The 25,167-nt window shown below is 39.1% G+C and overlaps 1 protein-coding gene across 3 annotated transcripts in view; it reads right to left on the reverse strand.

The window, feature by feature from the left end:
* Window positions 1-628: 628 nt before the first annotated feature.
* TNFSF13B (TNF superfamily member 13b) overlaps window positions 629-25,167 on the reverse strand; it is a 51,684-nt gene continuing 27,145 nt past the window's right edge. For 2 of the 3 annotated variants that reach the window (XM_041731147.1, XM_041731145.1), the window contains 4 exons: window positions 16,293-16,349; window positions 5,680-5,792; window positions 5,445-5,595; window positions 629-2,239 (listed from right to left, as the gene is read on the reverse strand). In XM_041731147.1, the coding sequence (XP_041587081.1) occupies window positions 2,127-2,239; window positions 5,445-5,595; window positions 5,680-5,792; window positions 16,293-16,349 (434 nt within the window). In that variant the 3' untranslated portion in view covers window positions 629-2,126. The remainder of the gene's footprint in view (window positions 2,240-5,444; window positions 5,596-5,679; window positions 5,793-16,292; window positions 16,350-25,167) is intronic. The other variant, XM_041731146.1, reaches the window with a different exon arrangement.

Below are 25,167 nucleotides of genomic sequence, written 5' to 3' on the forward strand. Positions count from 1 at the left end.
ACGGAATGCAGCATCTGCTGATAACTGCGCTAAGCCATTGAAGCACAGGGTAGCTGTAGACTACGGTGGCTGGTATGCAAGCCTGTTCATCTGTAGCACTACCTTCTTTACCCATGTGCTCCAAGAATTACTTATTTTCTATCTATCTTTTTTTTCTATCTATCTATCATCTATCTATCCATAAAAGCAATGTGAACAAATTCTTTCTGAAATATGTAAAATATTCATAATTTCAAATGCTTTGTTTCATACCCTAACATATATTACTTTATAATGTTTTACAGGTATGCACTGAATTTTAATTAATTTATTTATTATTTTTTTAAAAGATTTACTTATTTTAGAGAGAGAGAGGGAAGAGGAGAGAAAGAGAGTGTGGGGGAGATGGGGCAGAGGGAGAGAGATAGAGAATCTCAAGCAGGCTCCATGCTGAGCACTGAGCCTGTCCCGGGGCTCCATCTCATGCCTCCAAGATCATGACCTGAGCAGAAACCAAGAGTCGGACACTCAACCAGCTGTGCCAGCTGGGTACCTCTGCCCTGAATTTTTAAAATGGCATTTAGTTACGTGAGGAAAAGCCAAAAGATGAGTTGGTGTTAACCAAACTCCAATCAAAAAGCCAGGCAGAAGAAATTGAAGTTTTTTATTTGGCGATTCAACTTAGCAGCAACACTAGGAAAATGACTCACCCCCCAGATCAGGACTCCTGCTCCACCTACGCATTCAGATTATAATATTGTAAAACAAAGTAAGTTGCAAAATACATTTGATTTTAACCAAAAAAGCCAAAATTGTAGTAATCAGAGTTTTAAACAAAGTTTAATCTTAGACACAAAGTACAAATCATTTTTTGTTCTGTTGTGAAAAGCATATTCTTCAAAACATTTTAATGTAGGCTGGAGAAAATGAGTGTAGATCTGGGTCTATTGTTTTCCATCTACTGTTTAAACTAGAGAAGGAAATTGTTTAATGGAGTAAACTCCTTAAACTGATGACATTTAACAACAACAACAAAAAAAGACAAGCAGAATAGGGAAACTGGTGTTCTAAGGACAGTTATGACAGCATTTGCAAATAGATTGTCTATTAGACTGAAATGAGGGTGATGTCCCTGGCACATTCTGAGCACACAGCTCAGCTCACCCTTAAGGAAGCCAAGAACTTTAATGAAACCTCCACTTCTGTAAAAGCTAATCACAGGAGTATGTTGTAAAGGCTGTGATAATAGCAGCAGTTCAAAACAGAAGAATAGGAAATAAAGGGCAAATATATTCCATTGTTATAAATGTATTCATTAACTTCTCTTGGGAGATTTTATTTTTACATAAGAACAATTATAGCTGGGCTTTTTTTTTTTCTACCTAATGCTCGTATGCGTAATAATTGGAATTACCCCACAGTAAAATTTCTGAAGTGAATGAAATTAGCTACGAAAAAATACATCAGGTGCAGATACACGAGAGAATTACCTCCCTCCTGTGAAAAATATCTGGTGCTCCATCAGGTGATACATAATATTACAGGTAAAAACTGCACACTTGAAGTAAACCAGATGAATTTAAATAGTACCTGAATTTGAAGTCCAACTGCTTAATATATTTAAATGTAAGCTTTTAATTACTTTCTTAATGTGTTAAGTGCAAGATTTGTTTGTTTTTCTTACTTTCTACAATATTAACTGAAAGAGACTGGCAGATTGCACACGAAGAGAGAGGATGGACCTGAGAGTTCCCACATGTCCTAAGGTCCTGTGGACGCCGGCAGCTGGTGTGCAGCAGTGATGGAATGCCGTTTTGGAAGAAATGATTCTTGCTCTTTTGCAGCCTGTGCTTCCTCCAGGTCAAGAAGCTATGACTAAATTGTTTAACATGGCATTATAGGGAGAAGCCTATTTCTATCTTTCCTTAAATGGGCCCTATTTCTCATAATTCACATGACACCCTTTGGCTGTGGTTGTCTGTTAAATTTCCTGTTTTGGTCTAGTTTCAGCGAATCAAAACAAAGAGCTCACAGAGAAGGCTACGGTAACTACTGTTTTTCTTCCTTTTGGTGTTTCCAGTTAAGAGTCTTCTCCTTGGAGGTACAGAGAAAAGAAGGGATACAGCCACAAACGAGGTGTAAGTAGGTCACAGAAGCTTCAATGCACCAAAAAACGTGCCGTCCCCGTCTCGTGATATTTTAGCGTCCTCACGCGGTATTGCAAGCTGGAGCTCATCTCCTTCTTCCAGCTTTGCGATGCCTGGAAAACAGTGATTTACAGGGACTTTAAGTGATTGTACAATGCGGGAGGCCAGGGGCGGGGCATTAAGTAAAACAATGTTATTTTGGAAAAATGTGAACATGGGCATTCACACTTCAAATGACACCAGCAGACTTCTAAACCAGTTACTACTCTATCAGCCTAAAGACAAAAAAGAGCTAAAGCAAATGAGCACAAAGAATTACAACGGGTATAAGTGTATTTATCACCTACTATCTGTAAAATGGAGACTCTGAACAGAAAGCCATGTCTTAGTTGAAGAAAAAAACTTAAGTATGTCATACACATTCCTCGATGGGATATTGTATGGTTAAAAGTGGTTTTGTTTCATTTTATTGACAAATAAAACTGTTTATAATAATGTTAACAAATAATGTTAAATACGAACACAAACAGAAATACAAAAAATTAATGGTGCTAAACAAAAATATAAAATAGAAACACAAAAAGTACTCACACCATGTAGTATGTATATACTGCATAGACACTCATAAATACACTTAAATGTGGATATAAAATGTGTGTATAATTAAAAATAAAAAACAAGGGGAGCCCGGGTGGTTCAGCAGTTTAGCGCCGCCTTCAGCCCAGGGTGTGATCCTGGAGACTGGGGATCAAGTCCCACATCAGGCTCCCTGCATGGAGCCTGCTTCTCCCTCTGCCTGTGTCTCTGCCTCTCTCTCTCTCTCTCTCTCTCTCTCTCTCTCTGTGCCTCTTATGAATAAATAAAAAAATATTCTTAAAAAATATATTCTTAAAAAAAATAATAAAATAAATAAAAAATAAAAAACAAAACACCACCTATTAGCAAAGCGCACCTGTTAACAGTTTTTTTCTGGAGTCCAGACAACCGGGGTTAGGAGTCATGTGGATTATTTTTTACAATGTTCTATATTTCCATGTTTCCTTAAATGACCATATTTGTCCTCATAATCAAAAGCAATAAAGTACTTAAACTGACTGAAAAACCTGTATGTGCCTAATTTACAATGATGTGTTCTGCCTATGTGTACACAGGGAGTACACTCAGCACATCAGTGGGGACCCCACTTTAACAGACAAATATGAGGGAAAAGAAAGGAGAATCAAGGGAGGAGAAGACACAAAGAAACTAACAAAGTAAGAAACTAAGAATACCAAAGCTGTTAATACTTTCAATCAAGTATTTAAAAAGTAGTTGCATTTTCAAATATCTGCCATGAAAACGTATTTACGCGAATTATGTTGTGTATATTAACATCCATCATCCATCTAGACACGCACAGGGCTGTGATCAGAATGACAAAAATTCTGTCTCCAAGGATCTTGGGTTTTTTTGTAATGGATTAAGACAATAAACAAAAGAACAGTTTCAGGTATTGTGGAGGGTGACGTGTACACTTTTGAGGATTAGCAAAGCATTTGATGACTACATGAAATAGTAAAAAATAGACTGGAATTTATTTGTTGAATAAGTCAGTTGTTATAAAGACTGGATATAATGTAATATTTTGACAAAGGCTATTGATCACACAGCATTAGGTAATACTAACTCTCAAAACAAAGTCAGAGTGAACCAACGATTTTAAAGTAGGTTCGGTTTAAAAATTGCAACACAGGGCTATTGGCTATTTCAATTCTTCCAGGTTATAGAAATCAGGTATAACTTTGATTTGTAACTTCACCACACACTCGCTTTGTTAATGAAATATTAAGACTCAGCTTTGTGTAAAAGCAGGCCTTGATGTTACACCGGGCTCCTCAAATGGACCATTTACATTTTTTCCAGGTGGAAGTACTGCATTCTCTTATATATTAATATATAGTTTTTAACGGTTTTGAACAGAGTTGTCCTAGAACAGATTAAAATTGCACACCTGAAATGCTCTGGAGAATAGTTCTCATACATAATGCGAAGCTGCTGGCACTGAGACACAACTTTAAGGTTTGGTTAATTATTCTTAAAAGGCAAGGCACCTAGGGAATGTGGCTTAGAGTGTGAACAGGGAGGGGCCAACAGCCAGACACCATCCCAAGAGCTCCTGGGGAAGCTCTGAGGGCTGCTGCATCTGAACACGGTACCAGGCATGGCCCCAGGGAGCTCCTGAGGTACCGGTTTGGATCTGCAACTCCAGGATACTGGTCATCATCACTGGCTGCAGGGGAACATCTCTTTATGAAAATTAGGGAGTTTTAGTTCAACACACTTCCTCATCATCCCCTTACAGCTGTTTATGGCTGTGGGTCCATAGTACCAACTGTCTCCACTTTTTGAACTATTTTCCTTCCTTCCTGATTGAGTTACTATGTACTTGTTAGCAGGCACCTTCACATCTCAGGGCCTCAGACTCGGCGGCCAGGCTCCCAGCCTGTGTGACAGTAACTGTCTGAACTGAAGACATTCCTCGGGTTCTCAAGGGATTTGTCAAATGACCAGAAAGGAACAAATGTATAAAAGGCAAATATTCCTCCCCCAAACCAGCTTTGATAAATTTATCCCCAAAATAAAATGAAGAGTATGTTGGCAATTATAGCCCCAAAGACCTGACTGAACAAAGCCCTGCCTTTCTCTTTTCCTCTCTACATTTTCACTGCCCCTGATCTGAAGAAGCTTTGCTCCTCCATGTCCCCATCCCAAATCAGCTGTCTGGTGTCCACGTGCACCAGACGTCACCTGTAGGAAAGTGAGAAAGCCACTGGGCAACTTGACCAGACCCTCAGTTCAGTCAAGGGCATTTCTTCAGCAACACGTGGAAAAAAAAAAAAAAAAAAAAAACAAACCCTAGAGGCTCATTCTCTGGGGTCGGACCAGTTGGTTTAATCCAAGTTCTGGAAATTAGAAGCTGTGCCACCTAGGACAACGTGTACTACCTCTCTGTGCCTCAGATTCCACCTCCCTTAAAAAGGGAGGATCATATGAAGGAGCCCAGGTAAGGTGCAAGACAAGGATGCCTGGCACATGGTAATCATTCATCCTGTTATCCTCATCGCTGTTCTTATGCAATATTATATGCTGAAGCAAATGCAGTTTAGAATGGCTATCCATGTTGCCTGCCCTTTCTCAATTACAGAAGAGTGATAAAACTATTGGTCACAATTTTATCCATTTCAATGCATATAAACTAGCTTATCATTCCAGAGAATAAAAACCATGCAGTATATCAAGGAACATCTTCCTGTCTATTGATACAGAACCATTATTTACCAGCTGAATAACAGGAATTATTGGGTAGTGTTTCAGGCATATTTTGAATACATCGGAACAAAGTCACCAGGCTCAGTTCATCCCCAAAGACATGGACTTTTTTCCTCTGTATTAGGTGTCCCATGGCAAAGGTGTTATCGGTGTATAAAACCTGAGAAACAAACCAAAGAAGCTGGTCAGAAGTGAGCATGGGACGGAGGCTGGGCGGTTGGCAGCAGGTGCGCGGGGAACCTACCTGACTGTATATGAAAAAGTAACCGGCTTCTTTTACAAGTATTTTATTTTCTTTCTCCTCCAGAGCTCTTCCCCTTTTAAAGCTGAGCAGCCACGGAACAAATGTGTAAGCTCCTGTGATGAAGACAGAAAACTTGTGAGAGCAGCAGTTTTTCACCTCCACTTAACGGTAAAACCGAGTCTGAAACTTAAGAGACGAATTTTATCTTTTGGTAAAAGAGGAGAAGGAGACAAATCAGGATGCTCCGTGCTGTCTCAGCAGTGGTCTGCACATTACTACCACACCCCTCAGACACAGGAACCCAAGGGCAAGCACTTTGCTTTTATTCTCATGTATTTCAGCAGCACTCACCAGACAGCCTGGTCTGGATGGGAGAGTCTCTGAATGACACACTAATAATAGGGATTTTCTGGTTTTGCTTTGGTTTCCACAGAGAAGGGAGTTAGTATGGGGAAGAGGTCCTCTCCCCAGTACAGCACCAGAACAGCACTTAGGGACAGCAGGGAAGGGACCAAGACAAAACCTATAATAGGACACAGTCAAGGAACTCGGAGATATTCGTCGGTGATACTCAAGTTGAAGTGGTTACTGGTCAGCACACTAATTCTCCTCCGTGACCCCTGAGATCTCTCTGGGGAGTGACAGGGGAGCCGGAGCTCAGAGCAGCCAGCAGGTCCAGAAGCAGGCAGGCAGGAGGGGACCTGGTCCCCACGCCAGGGCACCCTGCTCTGGGATGAACACCCATGTGGAATGTGCAAACACTCCTCTCCTATGAATTCACACCACAAATTCACTACATCTCTCACCACTATGTAAAAATATTGGAATAAATGGTGAACTTTGAGGCTGGCTTAATAAATGGGGGGGGGTTATAAATAAGATGGCGTGAAATAAGTGAAAAGAAGATTAGGGAAGTGGTAATATAAGGAGAGAATAGTGAAATGAAACTGTGGTAGTATAAAATAGTCTAAAAAATGTTCCCATGTAGTTAGTACTGTAGAACCACAGGCGTCCCCGAGCTTCACCTTGCTCATTGCATAAAGGGAAATAATAAAACTCAGAGCCCACTGGACAATAAGCCAGAAGCTCAGCGAGAACAATTTGTCCTAGCAGGAGCTTAAAGAAAATGTTTCCCTGTGAATTTTTGTAAGAAGGTGGCACCACCCAAGGATGTGGTGTTGGAGATGCTTTCACGTTCATAGATACAACTGCTAGGTGAATGTGCCTGGGTCAGCCATTCCACCAAGGCAAACCCATCATATCTGAACTTTTTCTAAATAGATCTTTGAGGGAATAGTATAAAACAAGAACCACACATTCTCTGAACACTTCTGAGAAGTAAAGAACCTGAGGTGCTCACACAAAGCAAACGACAAGGTGAATCTGAGTTCAGTTCCCTCAGGCAGCCCTGTAAGTGGGCATGCCAGACTGGAGGGGAAGGAAGGAGCCTGGCAGGTGCCTGTGGACGCAGGTGCTCTCGTGCCTCCTCTGCTGCACTTCTAGGATGCACCTCTGTCTCCCACAAGTAGGCTCTGCTGTTCCCAAGAAGGTCTGTGAGGAAACTTGGCTTGGGTGAAAGTCCTCTGGTGCTGCGCTGAAAGGTGACAGTCCCTGGAGAAAGCCTCCTCAGTTACAAGTCTCAGAGGCAAACTCACCATCCCCTGCTGTTTACACAGCATCAGCATCGTTTCAGTGGAGAGGATTATGGTAGCATAGTTTTACATTTGTTTAAGTGAGATCATGTGCCCAAGGCACTTCTAAACGCAGTGTGTCCAAAAGAGGAGGAGGAACTAATGATCATGGCTGTTCTTACTGTAAAATAACTGATGATGGAAGGGGACTGCTCTCGTGGTCATGAGGACACCTGCCCGATGGTCTGACCAAGGAGCGCCTTCCTCCATTCAAAACCATACACGTCTTAGGTTCTGACCTCTCTGGGTTCAGGCATCACTGCTGTCTGGTTTCTGGCTCCTCCCCAGGGCCTAGTCACTGAATTAACTACTTCAATTTTAAACATATAATAATTAAAATTGGTGGGGTACGATGCAGTTGCCCACCAGCATCCTGTTGTTTTTTAACATTTTTTTAGGGCATCCTGGGGGGCTCAGCAGTTTAGTGCCGCCGTCAGCTCAGGGCATGATCCTGGAGTCCTGGGATCGAGTCCCACGTCAGGCTCCCTGCATGGAGCCTGCTTCTCCCTCTGCCTGTGTCTCTGTCTCTCTTTCTCTCTCTGCGTCTCTCATGAATAAATAAATAAAATCTTTAAACAAAAAAAAAAAACACATTTTTTAAAAAATCTATTTTTAAAAGCATTTTATGAGCTAGTTGCTGGAACTAGCTAGTTGTGTGAGATGGAGCGCCACCACGGAGGCAAGATGCACTTGTGAGCTGAAAGCAAGATACACATTTCCAAAACCGCTTGCCCATATTCTGTCTAGAGATATTTATTTACTAAATTTATTTTTCAACACCTTAAGTTGGTTTCCTACTTCTTTACACCATACATCTATCTATAAAATCAGTAAGCTGGTTTTTACCCAGTTTCACTGCTGCATTGTCAGAATAGAAAGAAAAACAAGTAGTTATTAGGTATAAATTTTTATGTTTTCTTGACATTTTCTTTTGGCATTTCATCCTATCTTGCCGGAAATATTCTTACAAGAGACAGTACATGGTTGCTGGTTTTTATGCACTGTCTATATTTCTCCTCCCAGCACATACATGTTGCACACACATGCACACTCACAAATTACACTGCATGAGGCCAAATGCCAAGGACACAGCCCTGCATGACATCTGCATTCAATGAATATGTGCTAATGAGTGAATCTTAAATCCTTTAAGAAAACAGACAAAACAATACATTAAAAGCTAACGTAGGGTAGCCCAGGTGGCTCAGCGGTTTAGTGCTGCCTTCAGCCCAGGGCCTGATCTTGAAGACCCGGGATGGAGTCCCATATCAGTCTCCCTGCATGGAGCCTGCTTCTCCCTCTGCCTGTGTCTCTGCCTCTCTCTCTCTCTGTGTCTCTCATTAATAAATAAATAAAATATTTTTTTAAAAAGCTAAAGTAATTATAAACATAAGCATAAATATTATAAACATGTTTCTACATCTTAAAACTTAATTTAGATATTTAGCATGTTAAATTAGACTATGGATAAATGCTAACAAGAAAATATGCATGAAGTGCCTATTCTGTAGGATGCTTTTCTTTCTTTTTTTTTTTTTTAATTAATTTATTTATGATAGACATAGAGAGAGAGAGAGAGAGAGGCAGAGACAGGAGGAGGGAGAAGCAGGCTCCATGCCGTGAGCCCGACGTGGGACTCGATCCCGGGACTCCAGGATTGCACCCTGGGCCAAAGGCAGGTGCCAAACTGCTAAGCCACCCAGGGATCCCCTGTAGGATGCTTTTCTAAGCCAGAATGTATCACTACCAATTGATATTTGAGAATTTGTAAATAAAGTCCAAGAGTATTACTGCTTCTCTCTCTCTCTGTTAGTCCACAGCTAAAATACAGATGTGCTGCGGCATGTAAAGGCTGAACTTCCCAGGTCCACTTAGCTGTAAATACTTGATGTATTTAAAGGTTTTTGAAAACTTAATATGTACAATAATATGTGAACTTAAATTAACAGAATGCCAGTATTAATATGTGAAAATAATTTATACATATACTTGAAAGTGTCCGCTCTTAAAGGAGCTCTTTCCTTTTTTTTTTTTTTTTTTTTTTTTTAAGGAGCTCTTTCCTGATCAGACTTATACAAAATATATAAATTTTAGGTTGACAACATTTCATAGAAAAATCTGATATATTTCATTAATACTTGCTTTTTATTTTACTTTATGAATAGGAGATTTCCTTGAAAGCATTCATACTTCCGGTGTTACCTCCCTCAGAAACGGAAAATAAATGTTGCAGAGAGCAGCTGTCAATTACACCTATCCTATTGGGTTACAACTCTTGATTTTGTAATCTTATTATCATACAGCTGCTGGAAATAGTTTTAGGGGATAAGATATTGATAATACTTTTTTTAAAAGGCAGATTATGTCAATTAATTTAAGAAACAGTAATTTCTTGTATAAAACAAGTACTGTTTGGCATAGAAACCCACAGTTATGGCAGGTTTGGTTTTATAGTTGAGGCAAGCAGCTAGGCTGGTCATGGGGGCTGAGCTCTTCAAAGGGCTGTGAGCAGCAGACAGAGATGATTACTCTATTTTAGAGAAACCACTATGTGGCTACCAGTCAAGGAAAGGAACAAAACTGGGGCCAAGGAAACCAGCCATGGGGACACATGAGGGCGGTCTAGCAGGATGGTGAGATGGGAATGAAGGGGAATAGATTAATTCAGGTTATATTCATGGGAATAAATGATAGGGTTTTGAGATTAATGTACTGAGTCAGAGGGAACAGTCAAGAATGACACTCAAAATTCTACAGGAGGCAACCGAGGACACAGTCATCACACTCACTGAAATGGGAATGCTGGTGGAAGGAATCTGGGGACAAATTGTACAGCCCAGGCTGAGATGCCACTGAGTTACAAAGGAAGAAATGTTAAAGAGACAGAGGTGTATACAGGATTGGAACTGAGTGGTTTGGGCCAAAGTGCTACATTTAAACCATCCGCACATAGATGCTAAGTGACAACATAGGAGTATTTAGCCAAAGCAGAGAGAAGAATGAAAAGAGAATGAGACTGTATCAGAGGACTGAAGAGCATCTATAGTAAGGTACATTTAAGAGTAACTTGCAAGGAAATTTACAAAGGAGTGGCCTAAAGGGTCAGAAAATGGGTAGAGAAACAAACAAGGGCAGTGTGTATTTCATCAAATGTCAAATTCTATTGGGATACTACAAGTAAATCTCATCATTTCCTGTAGAAAATACTCACATGGCAAAGGCAGAAATAAACAAGAGCCTTCTGCCACCAACATGAGTGTGGAAATAATGTCCATCCTTTTCTACCTCCTGTTCCATCATGTGAAAGAAGCAGACAGATGCATGTTCCAGAGTAGTCGTAAGGGCTGCAAAGTCACTGGGATCCCCCTGGTACTGGGTGTGGAAGGGGAGGGACGAAGCAAGGAGAGCAGTGACAGGTTCTGGAAGTGGCTGAGTCCACAAAGAGCCAGCAAAAATCACCCCCCTAAGGGTGAAGAAGCCCTCGTATGCATGCAGACATCTCTGACGAGTACACAGTCCAAGAAGTTTCTGTGTCACCTAAAAGAACTTGGAAGATGAGGAGGGGAAAAAAATCATTTAAATGAAAATAAAAGTTTCAGAGTGGAAAATAGGTTTTGTACAAAAGAAGATGGAAATAAAGAGTTTAGAATTTGAAAAAAAAAAAAAAGGACTATAGAATATATAGGACCCATAAAATAGTCTTATCCACACACCTGTGAACAGACCCCTGGTAGGCAAAACCAGCAACAACAAAAAGTCAAGCAGAGCAACCACAGAGGGCTGCTACAGACAGAGAGGACACACCCCAGGCCAGGAAAGTTGATTCCAAATAGCTTCACTAGTTTTGTGCTGCTGTAACAAATCACCACAGACTTAGTGGCTTGAAACAACACACATTTACTAGCTCATGGTTCTAAACATCAAAAGTCTCACTGGGCAGAAATCAAGGTGTTGGCAAGTCTGGGTTCTTTCTGGAAGCTGCAAAACCTATCCCTTTTCTGGCTCCTGCAGTTGGCCTGCTTTCCTTGGCTCATGGCCACCTCCATCTTCCCAGGCACCCATCACACCATGCCTATCTCCACTTGCATCACCACATCGCCTCTCTGACTCTGATCCTACCAACTCCCTCAGTAAGGATGCTTGTGATTACCCTGAGCTCCCCAGATCAGCCAGGGTAGTTCCCCCAAAGTTATTATCTTACATCTGCAAAAGTCCCCTTTCCCACATGACCTACAATACTCACAAATTTCAGGGATTAGGCTGCAGACATCTTTTGGAGCTGTTATTCTACCTACCATAATAGTCAACTCTGAAATATACAGTAAAACAAGCATTGACTTTTTAAGGTAAATAAACAATTCTTTGTATAATCAGGCAAGAAAGTCAAGCCACTTATGAGAAGAAAAATTTCTCTTACCTTGGTTTTCTTCAAAGTGCATTTAATGCCAAAAGAGAGTAGAGAAATTCCTACAACTCAAGTAAAGAAAAGATAAAATGGGGATTTTGCATCCAGCCACCTTTCTTTAAAATATAAAAACTACAGGGCAGTCTGGGTGGCTCAATCAGTTGAGCACCTTGCCTTTGGCTCAGGCCATGATCTCAGGGTCCTGGGATCATGTCCCACGTGGGGCTCCCAGGTCCTTTTTTTTTCTTTGATACTTCCTCACTTTATTAAGGTTAACAGGATACTTATACATCTAAACATTTACTCTAGGTATTCAGTGACATTTAAATTCTGAATTACCTTCCCATAATTAAGTTTCGTTAGGCACATTGGTTTGTATTTTATAGAAAACACTTATCTTAGGTCACAAACAGGAAAGAGTATAATTTGCAAATGTTACAAAGATGATACCAAATCTCAGCTAACCTCTTTCCCAAATTGCAACCACTGTTAGTATTTAATGAAAACAGAGCCCCCAAATAATTGCTTACACATTATCACTGTATGATTGTGGTGACTAAGAAATCCCTGAAAGAGCAGTAAGCCATGATTACTGGAAAGCTCAGAAGACTAGCAAGGCTTAATTGCAAAGTATTAAACAGAAGGGCACAAATTGTGTTTTCCTAAGAGGAGCTAGGAACTATGGATGTCATTTAGTAATGCATTGGAATGGCATTGCCTAGTGCGAGTGTTGCACAAAAACTCCAGGTCACCTCTTCTTTATCATTATTTTGGATAAGCTTCCACAATCATAGCATGGCCCTGCCTACCAACTGCACAGGCAGCCACTAAGCCTAAAGTAAAGACCCCTCCCCCCTGCTCATGCTCTCTCTCTCTCTCTCACTCATGCTTGCTCTCTCTCTCTCAAAAAAAAAAAAAATCTTAAGAAAAGAGTATTTGAAGAATAAGGGCCAAATTCTTCTTAATTTTGAAGAAAGAATGAATCTATACATCCAAGAAACTGCATGAATTCTAAAAAGGATAAACTCAAAGAGATCCATACCAAAGTGAGTTATAATTAAGGGGTTGAAAGAAAGAACCAGGAGAAAATCTTGAAAGCAGCAGGACAGAAGCAATTTTTCCAATACAAACAAGGGGGATGCTCAATAATATTAACAGTTGATTTCTTTCTTGAAACCATGTAGGCCGAAAACAGTGGGATGACACATTTAAAGTTCCAAATGAAGGATTACATCATCAAGGTGGCAGCATAGGAGTCTTACACATCATCCCTCCACAGAAACAATAATATTGGTGCCAAAACACCAGAAATTCAGAATCCAGCTAAGAAGTAGAAACTAAGTAGTAGAGCACAGACTGAGAAGTAGTCACATTTATATAGGTAAGAAGAGCAATTTCAACTTATTTACATTAGCCCCTCCCCCAAACATGCCTAGGTCAGCACCACAAGATGGCCTTAGCCTGTGATTCCCCTGTGGAGGAATGGTGAGATCTGACATGGGGCATCTCCAGGCTCCATGGTCTCTCAGAGTGCCTTCCGTGGAGCTGGTTTCCATCTTGACCCATACTTTGTGCTGAACATCCAAAAGAGCTTGGTCCCTGCTTCAGTTAGAAACAAAAAAAGGGAAGACATTCTTCTATAGTTCCAGTTTGTTTTCTTTGTTTTGTTTTGCATGATTGAGGAAAAGCAAAGAACAGATTATTTTCCTCCAGGAGGGAAGGGAGGAAGCAAAGGAGACCTTGCCCCTGGCCTTACAGTGGATAATATTAGGCACTGCTGATCAGTAAAAGTGTCTCCCAGTCAAAATCAGTCCATGAGAGGTAGCTGCATAAGCAACAAAGCAACTCTGCAAGGAATGTGAAGAATCAAGAAAATCCAACACAATCAAAGGGATAAAACAAATCTCTAGTAAATCTGAAAGAAATAGCTATAAAAAGTTGTAGATTACTCTGAACTCTAGTATAAAAGTTAAAAGACAAAAAAAAAGCATTAAAAGGAATTATAACTACAGTAATTTGTTAATAGACACACAATATAAAAAGTTGTAAATCAAAGTTGTTATCAGCTTAAAATAGACTACTGTAACTACGTTGTTTGATATAAGTGTCATGGTAAACACAAATTTAAAAACCTACAGCGGATATCCAAAATACAAAGAGAAAGGAATCAAAACATATAAATTCACAAAATAGTCAAGCCACAAAGGAAGACATCAAGAGAGGAAGAGAGGAACAAAGGAACTACAAAACAGCTAGAAAACAATTAACAAAGGAAAATAAGTCCTCACTATCAGTAATTACCTTAAATGTAAATGGATTACATTATCCAATCAAAAGGCAAAGACTGGCTGAGTGAATTGAAAGAAAAACAAAATCCAAACATATTCCACCTATAAGAAACTCCCTTCAGCTTTAAGGAAATATAGTGAAGGGCTGGAAAGCAATATTTCATCCAACTGTTAGACAAAAGAGACAAGAAGTGGCTATTCTTGTATTAGACAAAAAAGACTTCAAGTAAAAAAAATGTCACAAAAGACAAAGAAGGTGTCAAGTAGATGTCAAGTAGATTGATTCATCAAGAGAATATAACAAGTATGTATGTGTGTATATATACCCATACACACACATACACACACACACACACACACATACACATATACACTCAACACTGGAGCCCCTAAATGTAATAGGCAAATACTAACAGATTTGAAGGGAGAAATTGACAGCATTTCAGTAACAGTAGGAGACTTCAATATCCTACTTTCAGTAATAGATAGATCACGCAAAAGAAAATCAGTAAGAAAAAAGTGTTCCTGAACAATACTATAGACCCGACGGACTTAGCAGATATGCACAGAATATTCTGTCCTACAGTCATAGAATATGCATTCTTCCTAAGGACACAAAGAAAATTCTCCAAGATAAATAAAATATTGGGACACAAAATAAATATGAACAGATTTAGGAAGACTGAAATCACACCAAGTATCTTTTCCGGCCACAATGATATGAAACTAGAATCAGTAGTAGGAGAAAAATAGGGATATTCAAAATATGTGGAAATTAAACAAAACACTCCTGAACACTAACAGGTCAAATGAAATTGAAAGGTAAATTTAAAAATATCCCGAGACAAATGAAAATGGAAACACAATCTATCAAACTTTATGGGACACAGGCAAGCAGTGATGCTACAACATGCCCATGTGCACCACCAGGTGCTGGTATCACAAGGCTAACCAATGGTTCCAAAGGGCAAGGCACCCAGTTCAGCACCCCCTGGTCAGTGAAGAGCAGTCACTACATAATATTCTTTGGAATTCATGTTCACGATCAAGGAGTAACTTCATCTTCTTGTGTGACATATAGCATTTTCGTTTCGTCCAAATGTGTAAAACAAAGTTAATATTTTTAAAACGTTTTCTTTGGTCCTTAAGTTCTTCTTCTGACTTCATTTTAATTCTTAGTAAACAGTCTGATGCCTATTAAAGTGGCAAGCATAGGACTTTGGAAAATGCAGAGAGATAAATAATAACAGAATCTCAAATAGTTTCCTCTGTGTTACATGTTACATTTGGGATCACTAAAGTCACTCAGAAAGATACAGATGCAAGACAGCACTCAAAAAAAACAAAACAAAACAAAACAAAAAACCCAGCACTCCTGGCACTCAAAGGCAAATCCAAAAACATTCTCTGGGCTCCTTCTCATTTCCATCCTGGCCTCCAGCTTGACTCTCTGATACTTGTGACCTCCCTGTTCTGGGTCGCAGCCCAGACATTCCCTAGCCCCTGGCCTGCTTTATTTTTCTCCATAGCACTTAATTTTATCATTCTACATTTTACTGATTCATTTGCTTTTTTTTTGTTATTTTTTTCCTGTTTTCCCCTCATCACAAGGTAAATTTCATGAAAGTGAGGAACTATACATATTTTCTTCATTGCTAAAGCTCTATGGCTCACACAGAAATTGGAACATTGTATGTCTTTAACCAATATGTGTAAAATATAAAGCAGTCATTTCACATTAGATTATCATAAAAGTGTGATATTTATTTGCACACATTATATATTTATTAATAATTAATATTAAATGTTTGTGATATGTTCAGTTTCATCTTCATCCTATTATGATTTCTCAATCCTAGTAAAATAGGTGAACTGATATTTGTGCAGATGATCTCAAGTCATTAGAGAAGCCAAATTGATTTCTAAAAAATAAAAAAACCAAAAACTGAATTTGGCTTAGTATTGATTTTGTTTTATCATATGCTAATTTTAAAAAATTTCTAAGTATTAGCACCTCTACTAAACTAATTCTGTTTGTTAGATTATTATATTAGCCTAAATATTTACTCCCCAATCATTTTGAATACATTTCAGCTTCTTATTTTACATCTGATTCTGAGAAGCTTGGAGGCAGACAGCTGATGTGAGATGAAGTCTGAATATAGTCTTACAAGTGATTAGATTGGGTGGAACCGTAATAAGAAAAGTTATAGGAGATGATCTTATTACCTTTTCGTATAGTAGGTGTGTCACTGTCTGCAATCAGTTGCAAGCAGTCCTGAGTGACTGAAAAACAAAAATACATCCTTTTAGCTATTTGAATAAGAATGATAAGGGAAGTAAGATGTCTGAGCGCATAAGGCTACACAGCTGTTCTTCCAGAAACACGGAAACAATTATGCTTCCTACAGAGCCTGCACTTTGTTTTAAAACTGCTTTATGAAATCTGCACATAGATTTTTGTTACAAATTTTACTTAAAATATAGTACATACATGAAATTCATGCTTTAGAAAAGCTCTATGTGCTGTTTGAAACACAGTAAGTGTACCATCCTTAGAGTTCAACCTAACTTGCTGTGAGGTATGATGCCTGGACAGAAAGTGAGTTTAGTGATGATTATCATGTGCCTTTCAAGCCCACCGTACATATGAGCCAAATGTTCAGAATACTCTAATGTAATGTTTTTGTTTTAGAAAAATCCTAACATTAAGGAGTGCCTGGATGGTTCAGTCAGTTAAGTGTCCGACTCTTGATTTTAGCTCAGGTCATGATCTCAGAGTCATGAGATTAAGCCCTGCATCCAGCTCTGCGCTGGGCATGGACCTGCTTGAGATTCTCTCTCTCCCTCTGCCCCCCTCCCTCACTCTCTCTCTCTTTCAAAACAAAAACAAAAACAAACAAAAAAAGCCAATGTTAAATAGCAATTCACTGTTACTGCTAATACAATTACCATTACTGAGAATAAAAATATTTACTGAGTAGATACAAATACAGGCAACCTCACAAAAATACTAAAAATTATGTACGGGAAACTAAGTCCTGAAAAGTGTAAACAGCTCATTTGGGGCCCATGGTGAAAAGTGACAGGGCCAGAGCTTAACCCGTGCCTGTTTCACTCTGGAGCCAAAGTCAAGCTTTGGGTAAAGTATTTTGGACCAAGAAGAGAGAAGAGACAGCATCTTTCAAAATAAAATGGGAGATTTCCCTGAAACTGCATAATCAGTAAAGTTTCTGGGAAGCATCAATTTGCATCACATATCACGTGTCCAATATTCCAGACAGCATTCAAGGAAACAGAGGACTATTCTGTTATATAAAGACAGATGCCTCCAGGTAAAAGCATATTGAGAACACTGTGTAGATATCATGAAAAATAGGACACAGAAATTTAAGTTTGCCTATTTTAAGTCAAGAAGACATTAATTTAGAGTTTTTTATTACCCAGCAAGTATCTTATTCAGAGTTGAAGTATTACTTTAAAAACATTCTTCCCACATTTTAAGAGGTTGGCACAGTGAATTCCTGCTTCATTGGATTATTTTAAAATGTTCTAAGTTCTAATATTTACAACACAACACCTAATAACAGATGTAATAGTTACAAGCTATTCCTAAGCTGCACAAACATACGGCTCTACAAAGATCACCGCTGCAGGGAATGATCACAGAAGAAAATCTGTTATGAAGTCTCCCTCCGTGTTTGGGTGGAAATACGATGTTGCAATTCCTTTATCACCCTGAAACTTTCCTAACATATTTCTATGTTTATCTGATCATTTCAATAGGAGCAGAACATTCTGGACTACTTGTGATTCTTTTGTTGATCTGCAAAGCAATGGTGGCCATGTCTGTGCCACAGGGAAAATGTGACTCATTAGTGCTGTTACTATGGTAGACCTTCTGCCACCACAAATAAGTAAAAGCATCGCAAAAGGAAGAACTGTTGTGAATAAGGATGGCATGAAAGAAAGAAGAAACAAAACACCCACAGCAGTGAAAGACTGAAGAGCGGGCACAGTATCTAGCTAGAGTAGCCCTACTAACCCTACCTTAAACGTGTTCCTATCTTTCTAGCAAACACTTCTTAAGGAACTACCACTCATAGGGCACCATGGTAAGTTCTGTGAGGGATGCAAGGGTCAATCAGAGTTTGGGAGAAGAGGATGCTGACAAAGGTCAAGGTCAAATTTCCAAATGTTCCATCTTTCCCTTGCTGTATGTGCATATGCATACAGAGATTATTAAGTGAGATAGTGTATGTGGCCCATTTAGTACCATTTCTGGTCCACGATACTTACAAGGTCAATCTTGGCTATTATAGTGGGAACAGTGCTAGCATTATTGCTCTTCACACTATTGCACTCAATAAACTGGACACATAAAGGAAGAGCACCAGGAGGCCATTAAAACCAAATGACCCCAATACAGAGAGACAAGAAAAATTGTAATATGTTATTCCGATTCCAATTAACCCTTCTTGACCATTTACCCAACATCCCATAGAATACTTACATGTTTTATTCAGAGAAAGAGTCTACCTAGAAAACATCTGAATTTTAATCTCTGCAGCCCAACTAGAGTTGGCTACAACTTACATGTTAAAAAACAATGATCTATTCCATCATGTAGTAGCAGAAATATAATTTTTAATAGAAAATACACTGCGGTAAGAAAAGTGTATTCCAAGAAAATACTCTTCAGAAAGTGGAATATTACAATAAAAGTTCAGTAATATGTTTGAATTACACTCACTGAGACCAGTGACATTCTTTGACTTTTCTTGTTCCAGACAAAGTCAATGGGCTTTTGAACGAGTGCTGTCAGAAATAAGGCAAGGACATCCCACTTTGGCCTCATGAGTTGCTGCTTATGTGTTGTCAACCTCATCAGTGCTGTTTACCTCTTTGCTTTCAGCTCTTCCATTTTAGGAAATCTAATGTCCATTATCATCTTCTCTCTAGTACAATCCTTTAAGACCCTCCAATTCAACAGATCTGGCCTTAAAGTATGTATTGTTGCTCACAAAAAGTGGGTCAAAATAGCAATACTGCTTTTTCACATCTCCCAGTAGCACAGATAGCCAACCACAAGAGTTTTGAGAATGCACAGTCGAAGGTTAAGAAACACAATGCTGGTAACAATTATAATGGTCATCGATGTGTTTGGTTTTCAAGTCTTGCATACATCCTTCTCTCTACTACAACTGAAGGAAACTTGAAGAGTGTGAGAATAATTTATCTTTTTAACTAAACAAGGTAACAGCATACATTAAAACCTTTCTATATGATGGGGATATACATATTTCTAAATATATATATTTTATAGTATAATAATGTGTGAAAAAGGATAATTGATAAGTACAAATTTACAGCATAATATTGATTCATAACATTGAATTTTGTGTAAAATGTTTCTAAAACAAAAATATTATATTGATGGCAAAAATAGTTTACAAAAGAGAATTCCTAAAATAAGAGTTTTTAGAACAAAAATAATTTGCTATTGCTCAATATTTGATATAATAAAATCCAACCAACCTCACAGTGAGAATACATTTAAATATTTTCCATACGGAAAACATTTTGAGTTTGAAAGCCATGTGTATGACATTTTTGCAGAGCCTGAGTGGCTCAGTCTGTTAAGCATCTGCCTTCAGCTCAGGTCATGATCCCAGCCCCACATTGGGCTCCTTGCTCAGTGGGGAGTCTGCCTCTCCCTCTTCTCCCCACCCCCCATGCTCTCTCTCTCAAATAAATAAAACCTTTAAAAAAAATAAGTATGACACCTATGCTACATTCAAACACCATTTAATTAGGAGAAGGGATTTGACAGTTTATGGGATTGCTAGTATCTGCTATATTATTTTCTGTATTGGAACTAGACGTTTTCAAACTAGAATTGGGTTTACTGTACATTATTTCAAGAAAGTTCAACCTAATATAAACTACCATAAAGAATGCAGTTATTGCAGATTATGCGTAATTCCAGTAGAAAGCACAGAGCTTCCCCCATTACATCTGCCCCATTCATATGGACCTCACCTACTTGTTCCTGATCATCCTTCTTATTCAGCTCATTCAAGCTGCTTCCAAGCTCCTCAGTCTGGATGAGAGGCCCTTCCTGCATTTCCCTGTATCTCTTCTTCCTCCCGTCCTCTTACTTACTGCACCATAGTTTCTGAAGGTGATGCCTCTCTCCTATTGCTGCATACTTTCTTTACCTGTCAGTATATGGAAGTCATGTAGTTTGATTTTTATGGAACTAATTTTTTAAATTTTATTTATTTATTCATGAGAGAGAGAGAGGCGGAGACATAGGCAGAGGGAGAAGCAGGCTCCCTGTGGGGAGCCCAACATGGGACTGATCCCAGAACCCTGGGGTCACAATCTAAGCCAAGGGCAGATGCTCAACCACCAAGCCACCCAGCTGTCCCTGGAACTAGTTTTGAACAAATAATCAGTGGAAAAGTCTAACTAGGAGAAATCCCATAAAGATCTAAATATTGACCTAATGATGGACATGGATTTATGAAGAAATTGAAGAAAACATGACTTTGGGATAAACATTCCTTAAGGAATGGGAATACAAGAATTTAGGGGTAAAAAAATGGATTTTAGAGTTTTATTTGACCATTGATAAACAGTTTGCCAAAACGAGTTAACAGAGTTTTAAAAGTCTTTCTAGAGATCTAAATTGTATATATTTGACTTACCAGAAAAGCTTTTAAAAATTCAGAATTTTTAATCTTGAGAGGGGCCTGCCTGATACATGTTGTGCTTTAGAAAGATCATAATGCATCCTTGTGTAGAATAAAATGCAGAGAGTATGAAAGCAAAGGGTCAGCTGTTGACTGGTAGTAAATATAACATGAGGATTTGATCTCAGAAGCAATTATATAAATAGAGCATCCGAGGTACATTGTGAGAAAAAAAAATAAAAGTTTGTAACTAATGAGTGTGTGTCTGAAGGAGAATTAAAAACTAATAATGAAAACAAGATTTCAATTCTGGATAATTCAGAAAGATGGTAGTACTACAATTCTGAGGCAGTACAAAAGGGGAGCTGGTTCTTTGGAGGTTTTGGAAAGAGGTTGATAAAATAAAATAGAAATTACAAGTGTCAACAGGAGTAAAGAAAGATATCTCAATGTAAGATTTGTGTGTGTGTGTGTGTGTGTGTGTGTGTGTGTGTGTGCTGAGTCCTAAGCACTAACTGGGCATTGTTACATACCCTTCATAATGTGAGTGTATCTTCTATGCCTAAAGCACTGTAGGATATACAAAATGGTAGCCCTTTGCCTTGCCTCATAAACATCAAGAGTAAAAAAGCAGACAAAACAAAATAAAACAAACCCCGGAAAACAAGATGCCATCTTCATAAGTTATTTCATTTTACAAGTGATGAACTATTTTAATTTAAAATTACTAATTTTATAATCAAGTCATCATCTCCATAGGATGTGTTTTTATTTTTATTTTGCCATGACTTCTTTGCATCACTTTAGAATATTTCTCATTATTAATGATGTATACTCATAAAGCCCTGGATATCAGTAACTTACCAGTGAAGAAAATTAGCTTCATGCAAATTCCACAACATGCAAACATACTTGAAGTCAAGGAAGGTAAAAACAAAGAGAGAAATACACAACTGAATGCTTGGAGAAAGCTACCAGAGAGCTGCACAACAAACTCTTACACCTTCAACTCCCCCTTGGATATTTCTGTCTAGATGTCACACTGATAATTCAAATTCAACATGACCCAAATCAATCTCTTTACCTTCCTCACATGCACTCACCTCCTACTCGTTTTCTCTTAGTGGCTATAACCATCTTCTTAGCTGCCCAATCTAGGAACTTTGTAAAAATGCCAGATTCCTTCCTCTGCAATCTTGAAACCCAGCAAATAATTCAGTTCTAATGGTTTGAATTTTCAAGTTTTGCTCATTTATCTCATTCAATAATTTCACTGAACACTAAATTTGGGTCATGGGTTGTGCTCTGGATAGCAAAAAAAGAAAAGAAACAGAGAATACACAACCCCTACCCCTATGGAGCTTCTGATCAAGTGGAAGGAACAGGTATGAATCAACATCACGAATACAGAATTGAAGTTGCAAGAGAAACACAGTGCCCAGACTTTAGCCCAATCAGGAAGGCTTCTCTGAAAGGGATGCTTAAACTGAAGTCAGAAGAAAGAAGGGGGGCATGAACATTCCAGACAAAATTAACAATCATGAGTATATACAAAGGCTGAGGTTGGAAAGACACAAGTATGGCCAAAGGGGAGAAAGACAGACAGACAAAGAGAGACAGGGAGAGGACAACACACAAGGACAAGACAAGCATGGCAGCCATGTTCAGATTTCTACGCTCACTGCTCTGGACAATTGTACTCATCCACTGAATTGTGCCTCTTCTCTTTTCTGCAATTTCTATTCCATTGCTTGCATTCCCTCCAGATTTCCTTTCCTAAACCAAATTTTATCTTGTCCTTGTAACATTTATAAGTCCTTCAGTGGGTTTTCCCTGCACACAAAACCCAAGTCTACCTTTACACCTCCATCCTCCCACCCCACCCAGAATGGGAGCTCAGCCTCATGCCTCCATGACTGTTTATCCACCATTCCCTCTGGCTACATATTCCTCACCTTGACATCTCGTGAAATCCATCCATCCCTCAGGGCTCAGACCAAATATCAATCCTTTCCCTCATCCTTCTAGCTAAATATTTGATCCTATTATACTTTGTGCACACATCTACTGAAATAGCATTTCACTATCCATCCTAATCGTTTCTATTATTGTCTCACTCCCTAGGTTGAGCCACTTGATACTAAGGACCATCACTTACAAATTTGCAGTGTCTGGTTTACATCAGAATAAAAAAAAGAAGAAAAGAAAGAAAATTTGTGCAATCATTTAGAAACAAAAATAGACATCATAACAATACCCAACTTTTTCCAAATGGTTCTTAAAACTAAAATGCTTGAGGGCAAATAGGTTCTATAAAAACCACCACCACCACTGATATCTGGACTCTCTAACAATAAGTCCTTGGGCCCAGGGTTATATGGAAAAGACTTTCCATTGCAAATAATCCTCAACAATAAGGATTTTGAGTTTTCATTTGTAGACCTATAGCACACTATAACTATTTTTTGAAGCAAATGGTTGTGCAGTATTTCTCTAAAATTTTGTGCTATTTCCCAGAAGAAGTTCTAGTGTAGCAGATGGGAGAGAAACAGAACAAACTGTGAAGTATGACCTCACAGCCAGTGTCAGAGCTGTCACAGGGTAGTTATTTGCAGTCATCTCCCCGTCTACCCCAAACGGCCCGACCATAGGAGGAGGAAGAGAAAGCCTGAACTTGTAAAAACACTTCAGACAATTTTCCTTTGCAAAAATCCAAGCAAAGGAAGAATGCCAAGGCGGTGGCAGGCATTCTGTCACAGTAATGCCACTTCTTGCCTGTTGTAACTTCATGATGCATCACTGTTCCCATATTCTGGAACATTGTTGCTTCTTCCCCAAATCTGCTCAGTCTTCAAAATTCAGCTCAGCTCTTAACCATCTTGGTGTCGACCATCGTTCAGCCTGTGATCTGAGCCAATATCCTGTGATACCATAGCTAAATGTCCTCTTATTGGTACTCATGTAGATAACAGTCTAGGCCTCTGGGGGACCCAACAGATTGTGTCAAATCTGGTGCATTACTTGACCATCAAGCATGTACAGCTCGCATAATGGAAAAAAAAAAAAAAAACCTCAGAATTTGTAGTCATTCATCTCATTTGATAACTTTCCTGAACGCTAAATTGGGGTCATGTATTGTGCTCAGGAGAGCAAAAGCCAATAACACCAACCTAATAGGGATTACCGAGAAGGTAAATGGTATCACAGATGCACAGAGCCCAACCCAGAGCTTGTGCATGTAACATACCCAATAACTTATCCACTCTCCTCGTATATTCTGGAGTGCTCACCTCAGACCTCTGCACAGTGGATGTTTCCTCTATTTTTGAGCAATATCTCTTTCTTCTCTAACTCTTAAGAAATGAGAACATCTTTTATTTTTTAAAACATTGTATTTATTTGAGAGAGAGAGAGCAGATTTGTGCAAGCGGGGTGACATAGAGAGAGAATCTCAAGCAGAGCCCTCCTGGAGCGCAGAGCCCGACATGGGGTCGATCTCAGGACCTTGAAATCATGACCTGAGCCGAATCCAAAAATTAACTGAACCCACAGAGCCCCACCCCTCCCGCCCCAAGAGCCATTAGAATACTCTTTTTTTTTTTTAATATTTTACCTATTTATTCATGAGAGACACAGAGAGAGAGAGAGAGAGAGAGAGAGGCAGAGACACAGGCAGAGGGAGAAGCAGGCTCCATGCAAGGAGCCCAACATGGGACTTGATCCCGGGTCTCCAGGATCACACCCTGGGCTGAAAGGCAGCACTAAACCGCTGAACCACCTGGGCTGCCCTAGAATACTCTTTAAAAGAAAATCTGACCACAAGAAAAGTGCAGCTGCCCAATACAGTTCTTTTAAATAGGACTTGACTTATAAAAATAATAATTAAACATTAAAATGAATATCATCCATTCCTACAGGATTATTAAGAAGAACAACACATTCTTCAATATTATGAATTTATTTTGAAAATATCAACCCAGGGCACCTGGATGGTTCAATTGGTGAAGCATCTGCCTTCAGCTCAGGTCATGATCCCAGGTCCTGAGATTGGGTCCTGAGATCGAGTCCCGCATCAGGCTTAGTGGGGGATTCTGTTTCTCCCTCTACCCTCTGCCCTTCGGCCCCACTTGTGCTCACTCTCTCTCATACTCACTCTCTCTCTCTCTCCTTCTCAAATAAATACATTAAAAAAATTTAAATATCCCTCCATTTCTGCAATTTTTTTTAAAGTTGAAAGTATAAAGAATTATTGAGCCTTTGAGGAGAAATAGAAAGACTTACCCTGGCCTTCCTTACATACGCTGCCCCTCCCCTCCTCCCACCCTTCACATCGCCCATCTTATGAACCCCTGCCCAAGATATTTCACTTTTTCATGCTCTTTGCCATTTTGTATTGTAACTTACTC

The sequence above is a fragment of the Vulpes lagopus genome, chromosome 16, assembly GCF_018345385.1.
Source record: "Vulpes lagopus strain Blue_001 chromosome 16, ASM1834538v1, whole genome shotgun sequence".
Lineage (NCBI taxonomy): Eukaryota > Metazoa > Chordata > Mammalia > Carnivora > Canidae > Vulpes > Vulpes lagopus.